The 18,180-nt window shown below is 40.9% G+C and overlaps 1 protein-coding gene across 1 annotated transcript; it reads right to left on the bottom strand.

The window, feature by feature from the left end:
* Positions 1-3,863: 3,863 nt before the first annotated feature.
* On the bottom strand, positions 3,864-4,933 carry LOC102973941 (olfactory receptor 51H1-like). Its single transcript, XM_024118733.2, is given in 2 exon segments — positions 3,864-4,351; positions 4,354-4,933. Coding segments are annotated over 2 exon segments (1,035 nt in total). The 5' UTR covers positions 4,901-4,933.
* Positions 4,934-18,180: the final 13,247 nt, after the last annotated feature.

Genomic DNA, 18,180 nt, shown 5'->3' with positions numbered 1-18,180 from the left:
CCAACAACACATAAAGAGGATCATACACCACAACCAAGTTGGTTTCATCCCAGGGTGACAAGGATGGTTCAACATATGCAAATCAATCAATGTGATACATAACACACCAACAAAAGAAAAGACAAAAACCACATGATCATCTCAATTAGATACAGAAAAAGCATTTCATAAAATTTAACATCCATTCATGATAAAAACTCTCACCAAAGTGGGTATAGAAGGAATATACTGTAGCATAATAAAAGCTACTTATAACAAATCCACCACCAACATAATACTCAATGGTGAAATACTGAAAGCCTTCCTTCTAAAATCTGGAACAAGACAAGGATGCCCACTCTCACCACTGTTATTCAACATAGTATGGAAGACCTAGCCACATCAATCAAACAAGGAAAAGGAGTAAAAGGGATCCAAACTGGAAGGGAAGAGGTGAAATTGTCATTATATGCAGATGACATGATACTATATATAGAAAACCCTAAAGACTCCACACAAAAACTACTAGAACTGACAAACGAATCCAGCAAAGCAGCAGGATGCAAGATTAACAAACAGAAATCTGTCACATTTCTTTACACTAACAATGAAATAACAGAAAGGGAAAGTAAAAAAAAAATCCCTTTTACAATCACATCAAAAAAATATATATGTAGGAATAAACCTGACCAAGGAGGTTAAAGATTTGTATGCTAGGAAGTAAAAAACATTGATAAAAGAAATTGAAGGTGATTTTAAAAATGGAAAGATATCCCATGCTCTTGGATTGGAAGAATTAATATTGTTAAAATGACCATACTACCCAAAACAATCTATAGATTTAATGTGATCCCCATCAAATTACCCATGACATTTTTCACCAAACTAGAGAAAATAATCCTAAAATTTATGTGACACCATAAAAGACCCAGACTTACCAAAGCAATCCTGAGGGAAAAGAACAAAGCTGGAGGCATAACCCTCTCAGACTTCAGACAATACCACAAAGCAACAGTAATCAAAACAGTGTGGTACTGGCACAAAAATAGACATATGGATCAGTGGAACAGAACAGAAAGCCAACACACCTACAGTCAATTAATCTTCAACAAAGGAGCAAGAATATACAGTGGAGAAAAGATAGTCTCTTCTGCAAGTGGTGTTGGGAAAGCTGGACAGCTGCATGCAAATCAATGAAGTTCAGAACACTAAATCACACCATACACAAAAATAAACTCAAAATGGCTTAAAGACTTAAATATAAGACATGACACCATAAAACTCCTAGAAGAGAATATAGGCAAAACTTTCTCTGAAATAAATTGTAGCAATGTTTTCTTCAGTCAGTCTCCCAAGGCAATAGAAATAAAAGTAAAAACAAACAAATGAAACCTAATCAAACTTATGACCTTTTGCACAGCAAAGGAAACCATAAAGAAAACAGAAAGACAGTCTATGGAATGGGAGAAGGTATATGCAAACAATGTGACGAAAAATGGCTTAATTTCCGAAATAAACAAATAGCTCATACAGCTCAATATAAAAAAAAACCCAAACAACCCAATCAAAAAAATGGGCAGAAGACATAAACAGACATCTCTCCAAAGAATATGGATGGCCAATAATAGGCACAAGAAAAAATGCTCAACATAGCTAATTATTAGAGAAATGAAATTGAAACTACAATGAGGTGTCACCTCACACCAGTCAGAATGGCCATCACCAAAAAGTCTACAAATGTTAAATGCTGGAGAGGATGTAGAGAAAAAGGAACCCTCCTACACTGTTGGTGGGAATATAAATTGGTATAGCCACTATAGGGAACAGTACAAACATTCCTTAAAAATCTAAAAAGTTGCCATATGATCCAGCAATCCCACTCCTGGGCATATACCCAGACAAATGTATAATTCAAAAAGGTATATGTACCCCTATGCTCATAGTAGCACTATTTACAATAGCCAAGATATGGAATCAACCTAAATGTCCATTGACAGATGAATGAATAAAGATGTAATATACAGATACACACACACACACACACACACACACACACACACACAATGGAATACTATTCAGCCATTAAAAGGAATGAAATAATGTCATTTGCAGCAACATGAATGGACCTAGAAATTATCATACTAAGTAATTCAGACAAAGATAAATATATGATATTACTTATATGTGTAATCTAAAAATATGATACAAATGAACTTATTTACAAAACAGAAAGAGACTCACAGACATAGCAAACAAGCTTATGGTTACCAAAGGGGAATGGGGGGAGGGATAAATTAGGAGTTTGGGATTAGCAGATACAAATTACTATATATAAAATAGATTTTTTTAAAGTCCTACTATATAGAACATGGAACTATATTCAATATCTTGTGATAAACTTTAATGGAAAAGAATATGAAATAGAATATATATGTGTGTGTGTATAAATGAATCATTTTGCTGTACACCAGAAACAAACATAACATTGTAAATCAACTATATTTCAATTTAATAAATAAATAAAGGCAAATGGCTAAAGTGTACATTGTTGCAAACCTATCCAGCCTCCTGTGATATGTGTTCAGTCAGAATGATAGGATTCACATCTCAAAAATATCAAGTAGATGACACCAATAAAATTAAGGGCTCTGTGAAACTATCAACCCAATCTATGCCATAAACATATCCATCACCTCCAAAAGTTTCCTTTTGCCTTTTTTATTTATTATTATTTCTATATTTGATAGGAACACAAGATCTACCCTCTTAGAATAAGATACAATACAGTATTGTTAACGACAGGGACTATGCTGTACAGTAGACCTCTTATCGCCAAACCCATCAAGCTGTATACACTAAACATGCACAGCTTTTAATATGCCAATCATACCTCAATAAACTGGCTTTTTTAAAAAAATGAATCAATAAAAAGAACTCCCCTCAGGAAGGAAGAAAAAAATTAATAAAGACCTGAAAGATAGGAGCTGTTAATGCTGAAGGAATTCCTTTCATTTTCTCATGCATGGGAATGGCTCACCCATTATGCAGTTACTAAGTAGTGACATCAGAATGTGAAAATTAATATTTAACTCTTTACTAATCATACCTGATAGGGTTGGCAGTTTTAGAGATAGACATTTTATAAATACTAGGTGAAATTCTTTCTTAAAAAAACGATGGAATCTAGCAACAAATGTGGACTTTTTCCTCATGTGGGCTCTAATGCAGGCTCAGAAAGTGGACCTAACCATAATTTCAAATATCAATACTTAATCACAAGAAAATCTAAATGGAGAGTGAGCAGCTTTCCTGGGCTTGGCAACACCAAACTTTCTCTCTAGCTCAAAGCAGAGACACACATGAAGAGAACCAAGAGAAAACGGCCACTCCCTAAGGTATAAATAGGTGCTAAATGAACTCAGCAGGTACAGTATTATCCTACGCGTTTCCCGCCAACCACTCCCCTTTTCTATTTCTTGGTATATGAGCTGGTTAATATTAAATGTGGGAGAAGAGGGCTAGTATTAAGGTGAATATAGCTTACTTACACATAATATTCTTATTATACAAAATAGAATAGAAATATAGTTCTTCCTTAGGTTTGAAATGAAATGGGTCGGGGGTAGACTCCAGTGGGGAAAAGGATAGAAGTACCTGCATGAATAGATATGCACACACATCCTCTCAGTGAGTCCCCTAGGCAAGGAGATGTTACAGTATATATGAGTATGAAATAGTTCAACTCTGATCAGAGCAACAAGAGGATTACCAAGATGATACTTCTATATGCTTTCCAATGATCTCAGTCCCCCAAAACTGTAATTATAGAAGCTGGTGCTGCCCCACAAAAGGCTCAGTGGTAAGATCTGAAACATTCAGAAACCTCAAAAGTTAACTCCACCACTAATCCTCCCCCAAGATCCAGGTTGACCCCCAGGGGTTGTGTGCCACTGTGCCCTTCTGCTGCACGACGAGACCTCAACCCTTTTCTGCTGGAAGCGCTTGAGGAGGCCCTGACAGATCTGTTTAGACTTGATGCAGTAGACAGTGGTGTTCATGAAGGGCAGAACCAAGAAGTGCAGGTTGGCCATAACCACTGCCAGAGCAGGGTAGCTGTGCTTCTCTACTCGGTACAACACAGACAGCCCCAATTTGGGCAAGTAAAAGGTGAGAACAATGCAGAGGTGTGAGACACACATGTTGAGTGCCTTTAGTCGTTTCCCAGGTGATGCAATGCTCAGCACGGTCCGTAGGATCAGGGCATAGGAGAGTATGATGAAGGAAGAGTCAAAGCCCAAAGAGAGGAGGATGGAGACCAGGCCAACCAGGCTGTTGACCTGAGTTTCTGAGCAGGCCAAACCTACAAGGTCATGTGCAGGCAGTAACAGTGAGAGAGTACACTGATCTGGGGAAAGAGCAGATACCGCAGGAGGATGGGTCCTGGGAGACTGAGCAGGATGGCCCTCACCAGGATGGCAGGCCCCACTTTGGCCATGGCTGAGTGGGTAAGAACTGAGGCATAGTGCAGAGGGTCCCGGATGGCAACAAAGCGATCAAAGGCCATGGCCAGCAGCACACCAAATTCCACATAGGTGAAGGTGTGGATGAAGAACATCTGTGCCGCACAAAGATTGAAGGGCAACTCACAAACACCCAGCCAGAAGAGCTGCACCATGTTGGGGAAGGTGGAGGCACAGAGGCCCGGATCAGAGGCTGCCAGCATGGACAGGAAGATGTACATGGGTTCATGTAAAGCTGGATCTATGCGGATCAGGAAGAGGATGATACTCTTACCCAGGATGGAAACCACACAGATGAGGTTGATGGGGACGGAAACCCAATGATGAGAAGCTCCCAGACCTGGGAAGCCAGTGAGGAGGAAGGTAGAATGACCAGAAGTGCTGGTGTTGCAGGAAAACATAGTGATTCCAGGAGGGAGTTGTCCACCCTATATGTAAGAAGCATTCATTCATTTGATCATCACTTATAAAGTCCCTACCAAGTACTAAGGGCTGGAAAGGAAGAGCTGCCCCATCACCCTTTCTCAGGCCATGAGAGAAGACTCATTCCTCTGAGGAGCTCCATTCCCTCCATTTTCTGTATAATTTAATCTTCTCCTTGAATAAAGTGATACTGAATAAATTTTATGAGCTAATCTCTGCTTATTGCTTTAACCACTCAGTATCTATTCTCTCTTTGGCCTAAACAACCTGCTTTCTCACTTAAGCTATACCCAAAAGCCTATCTCCAGACTGTATTCTCAAAATAAATAATGAAGAAGGGAGAATAATTTTCTGTTTAAATTTAGTATGATATTAGGGACAAGCAGTTTAGACTCCATTTCTATTTATTCTTAGAGACAGGTTTGCCATAGTGTGAACTACCTGTTAACAAAAGAGACACATTCAAACAAATGATGTATTTTCAAAACCACCCTCTGAGGAGGCTGGTTGTTTTTTCCTCTGGTGCTGTTAAAGAACCAACATTTTCTGTGTTTCTTTTCTGGAAAAGCCTTTGGAGCACAAAGGTTCTTTCCAATGTGCTCAACAGTGACAAATTTCTCTCCCGTGAAGGTGGGTTGGCCTAGAGGAAGTATTCCACAGTTCTTTGAAGCTAAATCTGGTAAACAAGATGGGAACTGAGATGAATTCACTTTTGTTAAACTCCTTCTTACCCAGTCCCACCTCCACCTCACTGGCTGCTTAAACTTGTACATTTTCTTCTGACCTTGCCTTTGAGACAGTCCTATGACCACGGGCTTAATTAGAAGGCACTTTTCTCTTAAATATCTTTTTTTTTTCATCCCTCTTATCATAAAAGCTGTTATGACAGCACCAAGTGCTTTGAAGTTCCCCAGAGTTGGGGGCTGGAGGGTGAAGCTGACAGGTCTGGAGGGGCATCACCTACAGAGCCAGGCAGAGAATCATGAGTTTCCAGAACCCCAGGGTTAATAACATTTAGCAAGGAGCCCAGAGTGTAGTGTGTACATTACTTCACATAACACTTTTGGGCTGCAAACCCTCCCCAACTTCTTTCCTCTGCAATGGGAAAGTTTGTCTCCATTTGTCTATTAAGTATCTTCACATTGGTGTGCATTGGTGTACATTGTAAATTGAACGTCCAGCAGAACCACAAATTATAATTCCCCTTTCCCCCGAGTTCACCCTCTAAGACCTGTTGGGCCTTCCTCCCTTTCCTGTTATCCATGAAAACTCCAGGAAAAAACAAACAAACAAACAAACTAGAATCTCTTTTCACTCTGTAATACGTTCCCCAAGTCAACTTTGAACTATCCCCTCCTTTCAGATCCCAATGAAAATAATCTAGCCAAAATCACCATCATTTCCCCTGATATTATAACAGCCTCCTAACTATCCCACTTTCTTCAGTATTTCTGTATTCTGATTCATCTTCTAAATTTCCATTCGAATCATGATCAGAATACTGAAGAAAAGGCAAGCATGGACATTGAAATGAGTATGCGCCTGGGAAGGAAACACAGTGATCATATTTGTTTCAGGAATATATCTCCTACCATAACTTTGTTTAATGATCCTCACTGGTCCCTGATGCTGCAGGATCAGGTCTAAGTAAGATCTTTATACTGGGTCCAGAAGAGGAAGGACCTTGTTCATCCGACATCTATAGCCTATACAGTCACCTCTCCCCTAAGCCTTATAAATGTTACTCATAAGCTATCATTCTACTCAAACTTACCATATTTGATAATTCTTAAAATGTCTTTTTTGTTGAAATATAAAATACGCATAGAAAAGCCTACATCTCCTAAATGTAAAACTTGATGGATTTCCTCACAGTGAGCACACCCATGTAACAAGCACCCAGATCAAGAAACAGAATATTGTCAGCCTCCCAGAATTCCCCTGTTACCCCTTCCAGTCACTCCATCCTCTCAATGATAACCACTATCCTGATTTTGCCTGTATATATCATGCATTATCAATCTATATATACTCTTTTCTGTCTGCCTCCCTCCACTCAACTTTATGTCTATTTATTGAAGGAATGAATAGATGGTTTGATTTATGTTTTACAATCACCATCTTACTAAACTGACTTTCCATTATGTGTCAAGAACTGTGCCAGGAAACAGCATATAGCAATGAAAGCTCACGTAAAGCAGGAGTCCCCTAAAGAAATGCACTTATTTGTTCCAATATGAGCATGTGCGATTCCACCAACTGGTTTCTGATAATGATTATTCACAATGATAGTAAGAGTAATTGCTATCATCTATCGACTATGTTCAGACACTGAGTAAGAATGTTCCCTACCATCTTCAGAGTAAGAAGCCAAGTCTCAGGCTGAATAACTTGCTGTAAGCCAAAGTGAATGATCCTGATCTCAGCTCAGCTCTGATTCTCAAGGCCATGTGCTATCAGAAAGCTCTGAAACATTTCCCAAACTGTCAGGCAAGACATACATTATCTGATAGGCCAGAGCCCAAACGGAAAGGCTTTTTCTCCAGATGCAACTTAACCCATACAAAAATAGCAGCTTGAGGCCCACCTGAGAGCAATGTTTTCATGGACTGTCATTCCATATGGCATCATATAGTTTTTCACAAAGCTTCTGTCCACAGCAGCGTAAAATGACAACCAAGTGCCCACAATCCCACATGAAAAATAGAACGGGCTTCTCAAGCATTTGGACCTTCTCAAGCAACTCGGACATCCTCTTTCTCTGTGGTCCCTAGAGATCCCTGCATCACTGTGCTGGAGTTAAATACACCTTGCCTTACCCTATTTTTTCCCCTTTTTGCCAGGTCTCTTGCTTTCTGACACTTCTTCAAGGTCCTAAGTTTATTTATTTTTTTTACTAAATAATAGTAAGAGTCAGGAAACAACACATTTGTCTTTTATAAATGCTCTCTACACATATGCTTCCTTAATCCTCTGACCCTATGGGATATTTTCCCATTTTCTGATGAAGAAATTGGGTCTCAGAGAGGCTAAGTAACTTTCCCAAGGTCATGATGTTAAGTGATAGATCCAGGATTTAAATCCAAGCTGGCCTAAAGACAAAGGCTATTCGCTTAACTGCTTCATATAAAAAAATGCAATTCTGGCACTTTGTGGTTATTAGATCCTTTGTCCTCAGGATAATTTAAAGGCCAGTTTTTCTGTCCCCTCCCTCCAATCCCATCTCCCTTTAAAGCAGATGCAGAGGTTTGAGACCAGAGTGAAGTCATACGCTGAAGGAAGTGGCCTTCAAACCAGTCCAGCCAGGCCTCTCTGCTTCCATCACTCCCAGTTCTTCCAACCTTTTCACACAGGTTGTGACTCATCATCTGAATGCAATGGCCAATTTACCTTGCACAGCCCACCTGCACCCAAGAATTCAGCAGTGTGTGATACAAGGGAGGCTGCATCCTCCTCCCCCTGTTCTAATGCTGCAGGGTGACAAGGAGTTCACCAAAAGTTGTGCCCTTATCATGCAAAAAAAAAAAAAAAAACACAATAACATTGACTTCACAGAGTGGTTGTGAACATGGGAAAGACTATAAACTGTTTAGCACACGGTAGGCATTTATTAAAATGTAACAATAAGCAGAGACACCTAGGATTTTCATGCCCCTTATCTCATGACGTCCACCTCCTTCCAAAGCCTGTGGTTGGCATCATCCCCTTTCCCTAGATGAGAAAATAGAGCCTCAGAGAGGAGGAAACCTGTCAGTGACCCCATTAAGAGGAAGCAGAAGAGACAGACTTCAAGAACATCCCATTTGACTCTAAAGCTCATGCATGTGTCCATCCCTCAGCACTCTCCTCTCTAAAATCTTTGAAAATAATATTTGTCTCTTGAAATCAATATAGAGATTGAGAATACATGCAAAGCACTTAGCATAGTGCCTGGCACATAATAAGCCCTTAAAAATAATAATGCTTGATATTTATCAAGTATGTACTGCCTTATGAGGTAGGAACCATTTCCATTCCCATTCTGCATATAGGAAAACTGAGGTACCAAGTGGTTGAATAACTTGCCCAAGATCATGAAGTAAGAAAGTGGATGAGCCAGGGTTTAAATCTAAGCAGTCGGATTCCAGATCCCACATTCTTTTTTTCCTCTAATTTCTATTTATTTTAATTTTTATTTTATATTGGAATGTAGTTGATTTACAATGCTGTGTTAGTTTCAGGTGTACAGCAAAGTGATTCAGTTATACATACACATATACTATCACTTTTCAAATTCTTGTCCCATTTAGGTTATTACAGAGTATTGAGTCAAGTTCCCTGTGCTGTACTTAAGAGCCTACATTCCTAAGCACCGTGTTATGCTGCCTCTGTCTGCTAGCTATGATGGTTATTAATATTATGAAAGCTGCAAATTCTCATCCCCGAAGAAGATGAAATAGGATTACAGATTTATAAGATCTCATTTACCACTCCTACCTCCTCCCAGACTGCTTATATGCATCAATTCTTGAAGTTCTAAGACTATAAAGGGCCCACGTGCTTATTGACAATTTCTGTATTGCACACTGCATGAGTTTAGTTACAGGCTTATGGCTTAGGAAGAAGAACGTTCTCCTCAAAGAAGTAATCTCCTGAGAGAGCAAAAGAAAAACGTGATAAAACTACCTGCGGGAGGAAACAATGAAAGAAAGAAAGAGATGGAGAGAGAGAATCAATGCATAGCAGACCCTTTCACGGATGAGCGAAAAAAAAATTAAACTACACTCTCTGCCCCTCCACCATTTTACTCATCCAGGTTCCAGAAGACCAGGAATAGTGCAAAGATTATATTTATCTAATCGAGGAAGTCTGTCCCCAGATGGTTCAAGGCCAAATTATGAGCCACCAAAAAGAAATGACCCAGCTTAGAGAAAGTTGGAGACCCTCTTCCCACAAGAAGATTCCTATGGCAACTAATGCCCAAGGGGATATAAGGCTTTAAGCCTCTGGATTTGCCAGCTGAGTCCTGGGACTGAAGGAGCCCCAGGCCTAGGGCCAAAAGGGAGGTTACAGAAAAATAGGCCCTGACACTGCAGTCCTAGCCTAGCAAAAACTATCAGGAGATGGGGATCCAAGTTTTCCCCAAGCCCTTGATACTGTTGTGCTTTAGTCAAGATTAGCTCTAATACTTCTCTGCTTGGAAATAAGCTTAGCACAAACCTGTCTAGGTCGGGCACCTGTAACTGGGAAGCCACTACCTGTCTGCAGGGGCTCCAGCTCCTCAGAAACAACTCAGACCCCCTCCATCTCCTGCTGCTTTCTAGAAGTGTTAAGCTTTATTATGTTCTAGGGCTGAAGAAGGAATGTGTGGAGAGATGTCCACCCCACAATATATATCAACTAAGAGATGCTCAGAGGCCACTACTTTAATTCAAGACTTAAATCCTGAAAGCTATCAATGAAATTGCAGTGAAATCTGAGCAAAGGAATAAAACTGGAATTCTTCTAAAAGTCTTAGTTTGTTTATAGATTTGGGATCCATATGGAAAAAAAAATCATGATTATTAAATAAATCTGATCCCATCAGTCTTTTTAAAATTCTTTTCTTGATCTCTTTAAATGTTTTTAAACAGGAGATCCCCTTCAAATCTGACTATATAAGTGTTGCCTCATTTCAAAAGCTGTCGACCAAAATCCTTGATTAGATTTAACTGGTGAAGCCTGGTTATTTAGGAAGAGATGCCAGGGTCTAGAATGGATCAAAAATGTCTCTAGTACTGAATAATATTTAAGTTAAAATGATAGCTAGGTAGATAGGTAGGTAGGTAGGTAGATAGGTAGAATCAATCTGGTTTAGAGGCCTGTTTGTGGAAATCACCAGTACCTATGAAGACGTTGTAACACAGCCTTCTATGATTCTCCCTCCAGGATTAACAAAGATAAATCTGCTAAGGATGTCTGATATGTCTGTAAATGTGATATTTCTTTAACTTCCTTGAATGTCTTAAATAGCATAAATAATGGATGTTCTATTAAAATCGTGAGTCTTGTCACATTAGCATTTCAGAGGCTGGGATAGGTTGGCATCTTACATATACCTTATCCAGGGTAGGCAGTACAGAGTAGAAGTATGTGCTCCAGACCCAGACCGCCTGAGTTTAAATCCTGGCTTTACTACTGATTAACTGTATGACCACGGGCAAATTTCTTAACACTTCTCTGTCCTAACGTTCTCACCTGTGAAAGGGAAATTTCTCGCACTGAGTTGTGCTGAGGTTAAATAAGGTCACCACGAATTCCTAATCCCTTAATGAACGTTAACTCTGATCAGCTGTTACATAGCTACTAGGCTTCTCACCTTGAGTTAGCTAAGGATGAGCTAGAAAGTGAGCCCTCTATGCCTGTTCGAACTTGTCAGAATATGCTGCCTAAGGGGAGGTTTGCTCACGCAGCTGGACCCCAAATTAAGGCAGAGTCTATCCTTTATGACTATCTTTGCCCCATAATCAGAAGACCCACAGTAGGCTGCAGGAAACCTGTCAGCTTCAGCCTGTGCAAGGAGCAGCCCCTGCAGGTGAATCTGGGGAATCTGGAGCTTGTTGTGTCAGTTTGGCTAGTTGGTTGAGGACTGAGAAGGATCAGTGTTTCCTTTTATCATGAGGTGACCATGTTTCTCAGCAAGGAACTGTCAAGCTCAGAAAGGACGTTGATGTGATAAGAACTCATTACTGGGCTTCCCTGGTGGCGCAGTGGTTGAGAGTCCGCCTGCCGATGCAGGGGACACGGGTTCGTGACCCGGTCCGGGAAGATCCCACATGCCGCGGAGCGGCTAGGCCCGCGAGCCATGGCCGCTGAGTCTGCGCATCCGGAGCCTGTGCTCCGCAACGAGAGAGGCCGCAACAGTGAGCGCACCGCAAAAAAAAAAAAACAAAAAAAAACAAAGAACTCATTACTGATGCCCACCCAAGCCCATTATGTTATAAGAAAGCGGAGGATCGCAGAGGCCTTAAGGTAACTCTCACCTCTCAGGTTATGGGAAGACCTGGAGGGTAGTTGCCTGCCCTGAGCAGAGACCATTTAGTGCTGCCCAGAGGCAGAAATGCTGGTGGAGGGCAGTGGTGCGAGGCCTCCAGGCTCAGTGCCCTCCCCCCAGGCCCCGGCTCTGACACCCCCGGGCCCGGCACTCACCATGGCTCCAGAGCTTGCGTCTCCTCTCATCTGAACCCGTGTTTGTGAAAAGCATTTTCTGCTGTGTCAATAAAGACCAGTACTTTATAATCCTCCTGATGGAGGTAGGGAAATAACCGGTCTGCTGAGATCTGCATGCAAATCCAAGAGATTTTCATCGTTGAACTTCCTGAAGTCCCTGAGTGCTGGGCCAGGCAGCCATGGGACTTGGAAGGAAGTATCAAGCAGTACATCCTGACGATTTCTCCCAGGGGCCGCCAGAAGGAGGTTGAAGTGCGCCTGCTCCTCCCCAAAGAGCCAGCCCCGAATAGCCCGGCGATAAATGAAGGCAGGTGGGGACTAAGAGGTCGGTTCGGAAACAGGCTGGGACCCGGGGCCCTTTGCTGCAGTGCTGCAGTGCTTGCACCTGGACACACCTCTCCTCAAGCAACAAAATACAAACTGTACGGGACTAAAAATAACTGCGTGCATGCCCAGATGGGGCAAATTCTGGACCCCAAAGTTACAAAGAGACCAAAAATACCCAACTGCCACTTTTGAAGAGCCTGGAGCAAAAACGGGGTCAGGAGCAAAAGCAGGGTACTGCGCATGCCCCCTGCACACACCACCTAAGCAGTGGGCAAAACACCTAAGCCACCCCTCTGGCGTGACCCCTGGACCCACCCCTACCCTCACCCCATATAAGGAACAAACGTGCCCCCCCCTCCAGGGAGCAAGCAAGGGAACCTGTTGTTTGTTCTCACTCCCCCCTGCTGCAGCAGCGGCCCCAATAAAGCCTCCTTGAATTTTTTGTCTGGCCTCTAGTCAATTTCTATTGACTGGGGAAGGCCAAGAACCCTGGTCGGTAACAGTTAGAGACAGGGATGTAGTCTGTCCTCCTGGGGCAACAGAGGCTGCAAGGAATTTCCATTTCTAGAGAGAATGAGAAATCAGGCATGTAACCAAAGAGACATGTGTAAGTGCTTTAAACGTGGAGAGTGTGTTGGAAAGGAGAAAAGTTTTCTATCTAACTTTATGCCTGTACCTAGGGAATGAAGGTGGTTGAAAACAGTTATAATGATGAAGCAACATCTGTCACCTGTTAATACCCTCAGGGATCATACATCAAGCATGATGTAGAAAAGCTGTGATCTATTTCTGGATCTGTCACTCATCAACTGTGTGATAATGAGCAAATGACTTTAACTCCTCGAACCTTTCATGGTTCACTTGTAAACCAGGAATAATGATTATTTCATGGGATCGTGGTTAGAATTATATTACAATAGAAAGGCACTCAGAAAGGAACTTGACACATCATATAAGCTCCATACATACTCCCTTTTCCTTTCCAATAGGAAATTGAGAACAGGCTTCAGTAAGCTGCCTGGACTCTTCTGCATTGTCCATCCATACGCCACACTTCCTCTACCACTCAGAGTCAGAGTTTTGGCTCTTTTAAAATAAACTTTTTATCTTGGGATAAATTTAGATTTATGGAAAAGTTAAAAAGATAGTGTAGAGAATTTCTGTATAGCCTTCACCCAGTTTTCTTAATGTTAACATAATACATAAACATAGTACATTTGTCAAAACTAAGGGACTAATGTTGGTACATTACTATCAACTGAAGTTCAGATTTTATTTGGATTTCACCAGTTTTCTCACTAGTGTCTGTTTTCTGTCTGTTCCAGGATTCAATGTAGGTACTATATCCCAATTAGTCATCATGTCTCCTTAGTCTCTTCTGGTCTGTGGTGGTTTCTCAATTTTTCCTTGGTTTTCATGACCTTGAGAGTCTTGAGAAAGTTGGTCAGTTATTTTGTAGAAAAGCCATCCTCTCTTCCTTTCTCTCTAGCATGAAAAGAAGACAATGTAGAGTTGTCAGGCTACACTGCAGGATGTCCTGACGCCTCTTTTTTTTAATTTATTTTTATTTCTTATACAATTTTTAAAGGTTACTTTCCATTTACAGTTATTACAAAATATTGTCTATAGTCCCTGTGTTGTACAATACATTCTTGAGGCTATCTTACACCCAGTAGTTTGTAAGCTCCACACCCCCACCCCTATATTTCCCCTCCACGCCCACTGGTAACCACTATTTGTTCTCTATATCTGTGAGTCCTAACTCCTCTTTATTCCACTCCAGGTTCCAGTGTTTCCTGCAGATTAGGGAACAGGATATTTCCAGGTTCTGTCTGCTTGAGGCTATTAGCAGTTCCTGGGGTTTTCCAGGTGGTTCTTTCAACCAGGATACCGATATCTCTGTCCTCCATGGGCCACACCCCAATATAAGCCTTCCTATACCTATTACACACCATTTTTTCATTCATTGAAATTTTAGAAATGTTGGAGTTTCTTATATTTCAGTTTCTAGGGATAAAGAGATTATTTTTTACTGAATTCTTAACTGTTTGTTGAAATACTGACATCTCTCTGATGAAATATTTTCTTTAGCTTTTCCAGCACCTAATTCTAGGATGCTTTCTTTGCCTTACAAGTAATAAATACGGCTAATGCAAGGGTCAGCTCTCAAATCAGGGATGGGATAATGAATGATAAATGGAAGTAGGCAGGTGAAACTTAAGTGTAATTCTATCTTCTTATGAGAGCCTGCTCCCCATTCTACTAATTCTAAAATCTAAATTATCCAATATTATTTGAAATGGTTCACAAATTTGGGGTCCCTTTATTCACTGTGCTTTACGCAGAGATTAGATAGGCATCAATCCTATCCTCTAGTAGCTTATGCCTCAAAAAAAAGAGTAAATGTGTGTAAAAACTAAACTGGTTTATTACTCTCTCCTTTAGTAGACAAGGAGGAATAGGGAAGGTTTTATGTAAAAGAGGATGATGTTTGAGTTGAGACTTTAAGGATACGTTGGCCTTAAATACATAAAAACAAAAGGCTTGCCTGTATTATAGTTGAGATCATTGTATATGGCATCAAGCAGAACTTAAACTCCTGACTTTTAAACTAGGTACCCTGTGCCAGGTACCTAGACTCTAAATGCATCAGCACCCACTCTATAAAACTGAGATGATAAGACTATCTAGAGAGTTATAAATAAGATGATCTGTATAAAACACCGAGCCAGTCATTTGCATGTTTGCTCTCAAATATATCCCTTCTCCCTCTTTATTGCAAGAGGTTAATTCCTGAATGCTGGGTTTCCCAGGCTCCCTTGTGATCTGGTTTCTAACTGGGTTTAGGCATTGCAAATACTGGAGGAAGATTGACCAGATCCTCTAGATGAACCTGAGGTATGATTAAATTAGTGACCTTTATTCAGCAGGCAGTGAGGGTAAGAAAAATGAGAAGCAAGACAATCAGCCTTGGGGGAAAGGGAAGTGAGGCAAGGAAAAAATACAAAACAATGCAATTCAATGCATTATCACACTGGATAATGATTCATAATGAGTTTCAAAAAAGACCTGACAAGCTCCTTGGCCAGTGGGTTTGCTCATCAGAACTGCAAGAAGGAGCCTCATCTAGAAGTAGTCCATGGGAGAGAAAGGAAGGGAATTTATCAGTCCCACTATCTCCTATCTCTCCTATCAATGTTCACTTCATGGAGAACTAACCCCCTGCACTTTTTGCTTGTGGCATTTGCCTATAACAGCTGCTCAGAAATCTGGATCCCATACCCTGCAGTGTGATGTCTCATCCAAATCCGAAAGTGTGTGTATGGAGTGGTAACCCAGCACTGGTAGGGTGCTAAGAGAATAAGAGGGGGTTCAAGAGAATTTGATATGGTGCACAAGATTAGTATCCAATACATATCATCCTGCAAGACAGTGGTGAAGGAAAATCTTCCCAATGGACAAAACTTGAAGCAGGGGGTTGTCTGCTTTGCTTGAAAAAAAAAAAGATGAATTGATGTAGATGATATATATACCACCTTGACTGTGTCTTACAGGTTGGCCTGTGGTCCAGGACTGAAAAATAAAAGATTCAAAGATTGATAACAAAGAGTTATGGATAGAAGTATGCACTGAACGTCTAGGAAAGGGTCCAGAGTGAAAATATTTTTGTCCCATGTGAATACACACCAGAGGACATACAACACAGAGAAGGCACTCAATAATCAGGTAAATAAGATGACCCATCCTGTGGATGTTGATCAGCCTCTTCCCAGTCACATGTTGCTTGTTCAGTGGGCTCTTATACAAGTGTCTTTATCAGTAGTGGTAAACACATAGCTTGAGGAGAAACCCATGCTCAGGCAGAGATTATATCCCTGCTGCTACCGACACTTGCACCTAAAAGGCCAACTCTGAAGCCTGATTTTTCCCTATTTCTAAGAGAAACTAGACAGTCTTCTAGCGGAATGTTAATTACATTGAACCAACAGCAATTTGTCCTCACAAAATAGGTACTGTTCCAGAGACAGATTCATTTTCCATCTTCAATTGCTTCTGCCAGCACCACCATTTTTAGACTTACACCATCTGTGTATCCAACAATATCACCTGCAACCAAGGAACTGATTTTACAGTTCCAAGAATTCTGATAATGGGATTGCCCTGTGGAATGCAGTGGTCTGACAATGTACACCATCAGCCAGAAAAAGTTGTCCCAATAAAACTCTGGGATGTACTGCTGAAGGCTCAGGTATGGCAGCAATTTGGAAACCCCACCCTATGATATAGGAAGGTTGTCCCATAAATTCTGGTATGTGCTTAAAATCAACAACTAATATGTGATGGCATTTTTTATATCCATTATAAACACACTCTTCAGAGAATCAAGAAGGGAGGTGGATGTGGCCCCTATTACCATCAAACTAGCAATATTTACAGAACATTTTCTTTCCACCCCCCCAACATAGGGCTCAGCACTGTTCGAAGGGTCTAGTAAAGAAAGGAGAAGCTCTTCCACCAGAGTAAGAAAATCTGTTCTAATAAATAGGAATTTGCCACTATCCCCTGGCTCTTTGGGGCTTCTTCAGCCACTGAAGAAATAGAGGATGGGGTTTCTATGCTAGCTGGAATGACTTATCCCTATTACCAAGAGAACTTGAGTTGCTGGTACATAATGGGGGCAAGGAGGACTATGCCTAAAACCTAAAATATGAATTGGAGAGATTCCTAGTTACCATTGTCCAGTAACAATGGCCAATGCATTAAAGACAGGAACATTGATACTGAACCTTCAGGAATGAAGATTTGGGTCACCTTACTAGGAAAAGAACACTGCAGTACTAAAGTGCTGGCAGTGAATGAGGAGAATTTGGAATGAGTGGCAACTTTGGTCTTATAGCCAATTGCCAAGGTGGGAACTGTTGCAGTTATGTATGCATTATGTTAATTGATCTGTGTGCATATTATTGAACATTTGCCAAAGAAACCCTGTGGCGTATGTATTAACATCCTCATATAATAGATGAGGACACTGATGCTCAGAGAAATGGCATGTCACCAGTAAATAGCAAGGCTAGCACTGAATCCAGTCTGCCCTATCATGAGACCTGTGCTCTTTTCTACAGTTCTCCTCCCAACAGTTCTACTTCGTGCCTGCTGGAAACCACAAAGGGTCTGCAGCGATGTGAAGCAGAGTCATTTTCTGAGTGTTTTCAAACTCACATACAAGTCTCTTCTTCCTTTCATTTTTTGTTTGTTTGTTTGTTTAACTCTGTTTCCCACTTTGCTTTCTGGGGCTATGTTCCTGGAATTAAGTCTGGGTACAGTAGCACAATTTGGACATTAGATATCACCTGAGAGCCTTTCACTGAGCAAATTCTCGTAAAAACAGAATTGGAAATTTCAAAGAAGCATGAAGTGTCTTTAGGTTTCCAAAATCTATACAGAATATTAAGTGAAGTTCAACGGATGTTTTTACCTCAAGTTATACAGGGACCAAAAAAAAAAAAAGAATGAGTAATAAGGAATTGAGAATTCTTCTAGCCTTACCATCCTTCCTCTTTTCTCCTTTCTCCTCTACAGCCACATTTCTATCAGCTGCCCCTGAAGCCTCTGCTTGAACTATCAGGGCAGCCTGTTATCTCCTGGCTGTCCCTAAAATGAGGATTTTCCCTGGAACTTTAACTCTCATGCACCTATGCCTGCTGCGTCACTTAAAGCACGTCCCCTCACTCCATTCAGCCTC

The sequence above is a fragment of the Physeter macrocephalus genome, chromosome 16 (genome assembly GCF_002837175.3).
Source record: "Physeter macrocephalus isolate SW-GA chromosome 16, ASM283717v5, whole genome shotgun sequence".
Classification (NCBI taxonomy): Eukaryota; Metazoa; Chordata; class Mammalia; order Artiodactyla; family Physeteridae; genus Physeter; species Physeter macrocephalus.
The sequence above is the reverse complement of the archived record's forward strand: the minus strand, read 5'-3'. Positions and strand labels throughout refer to the sequence as shown.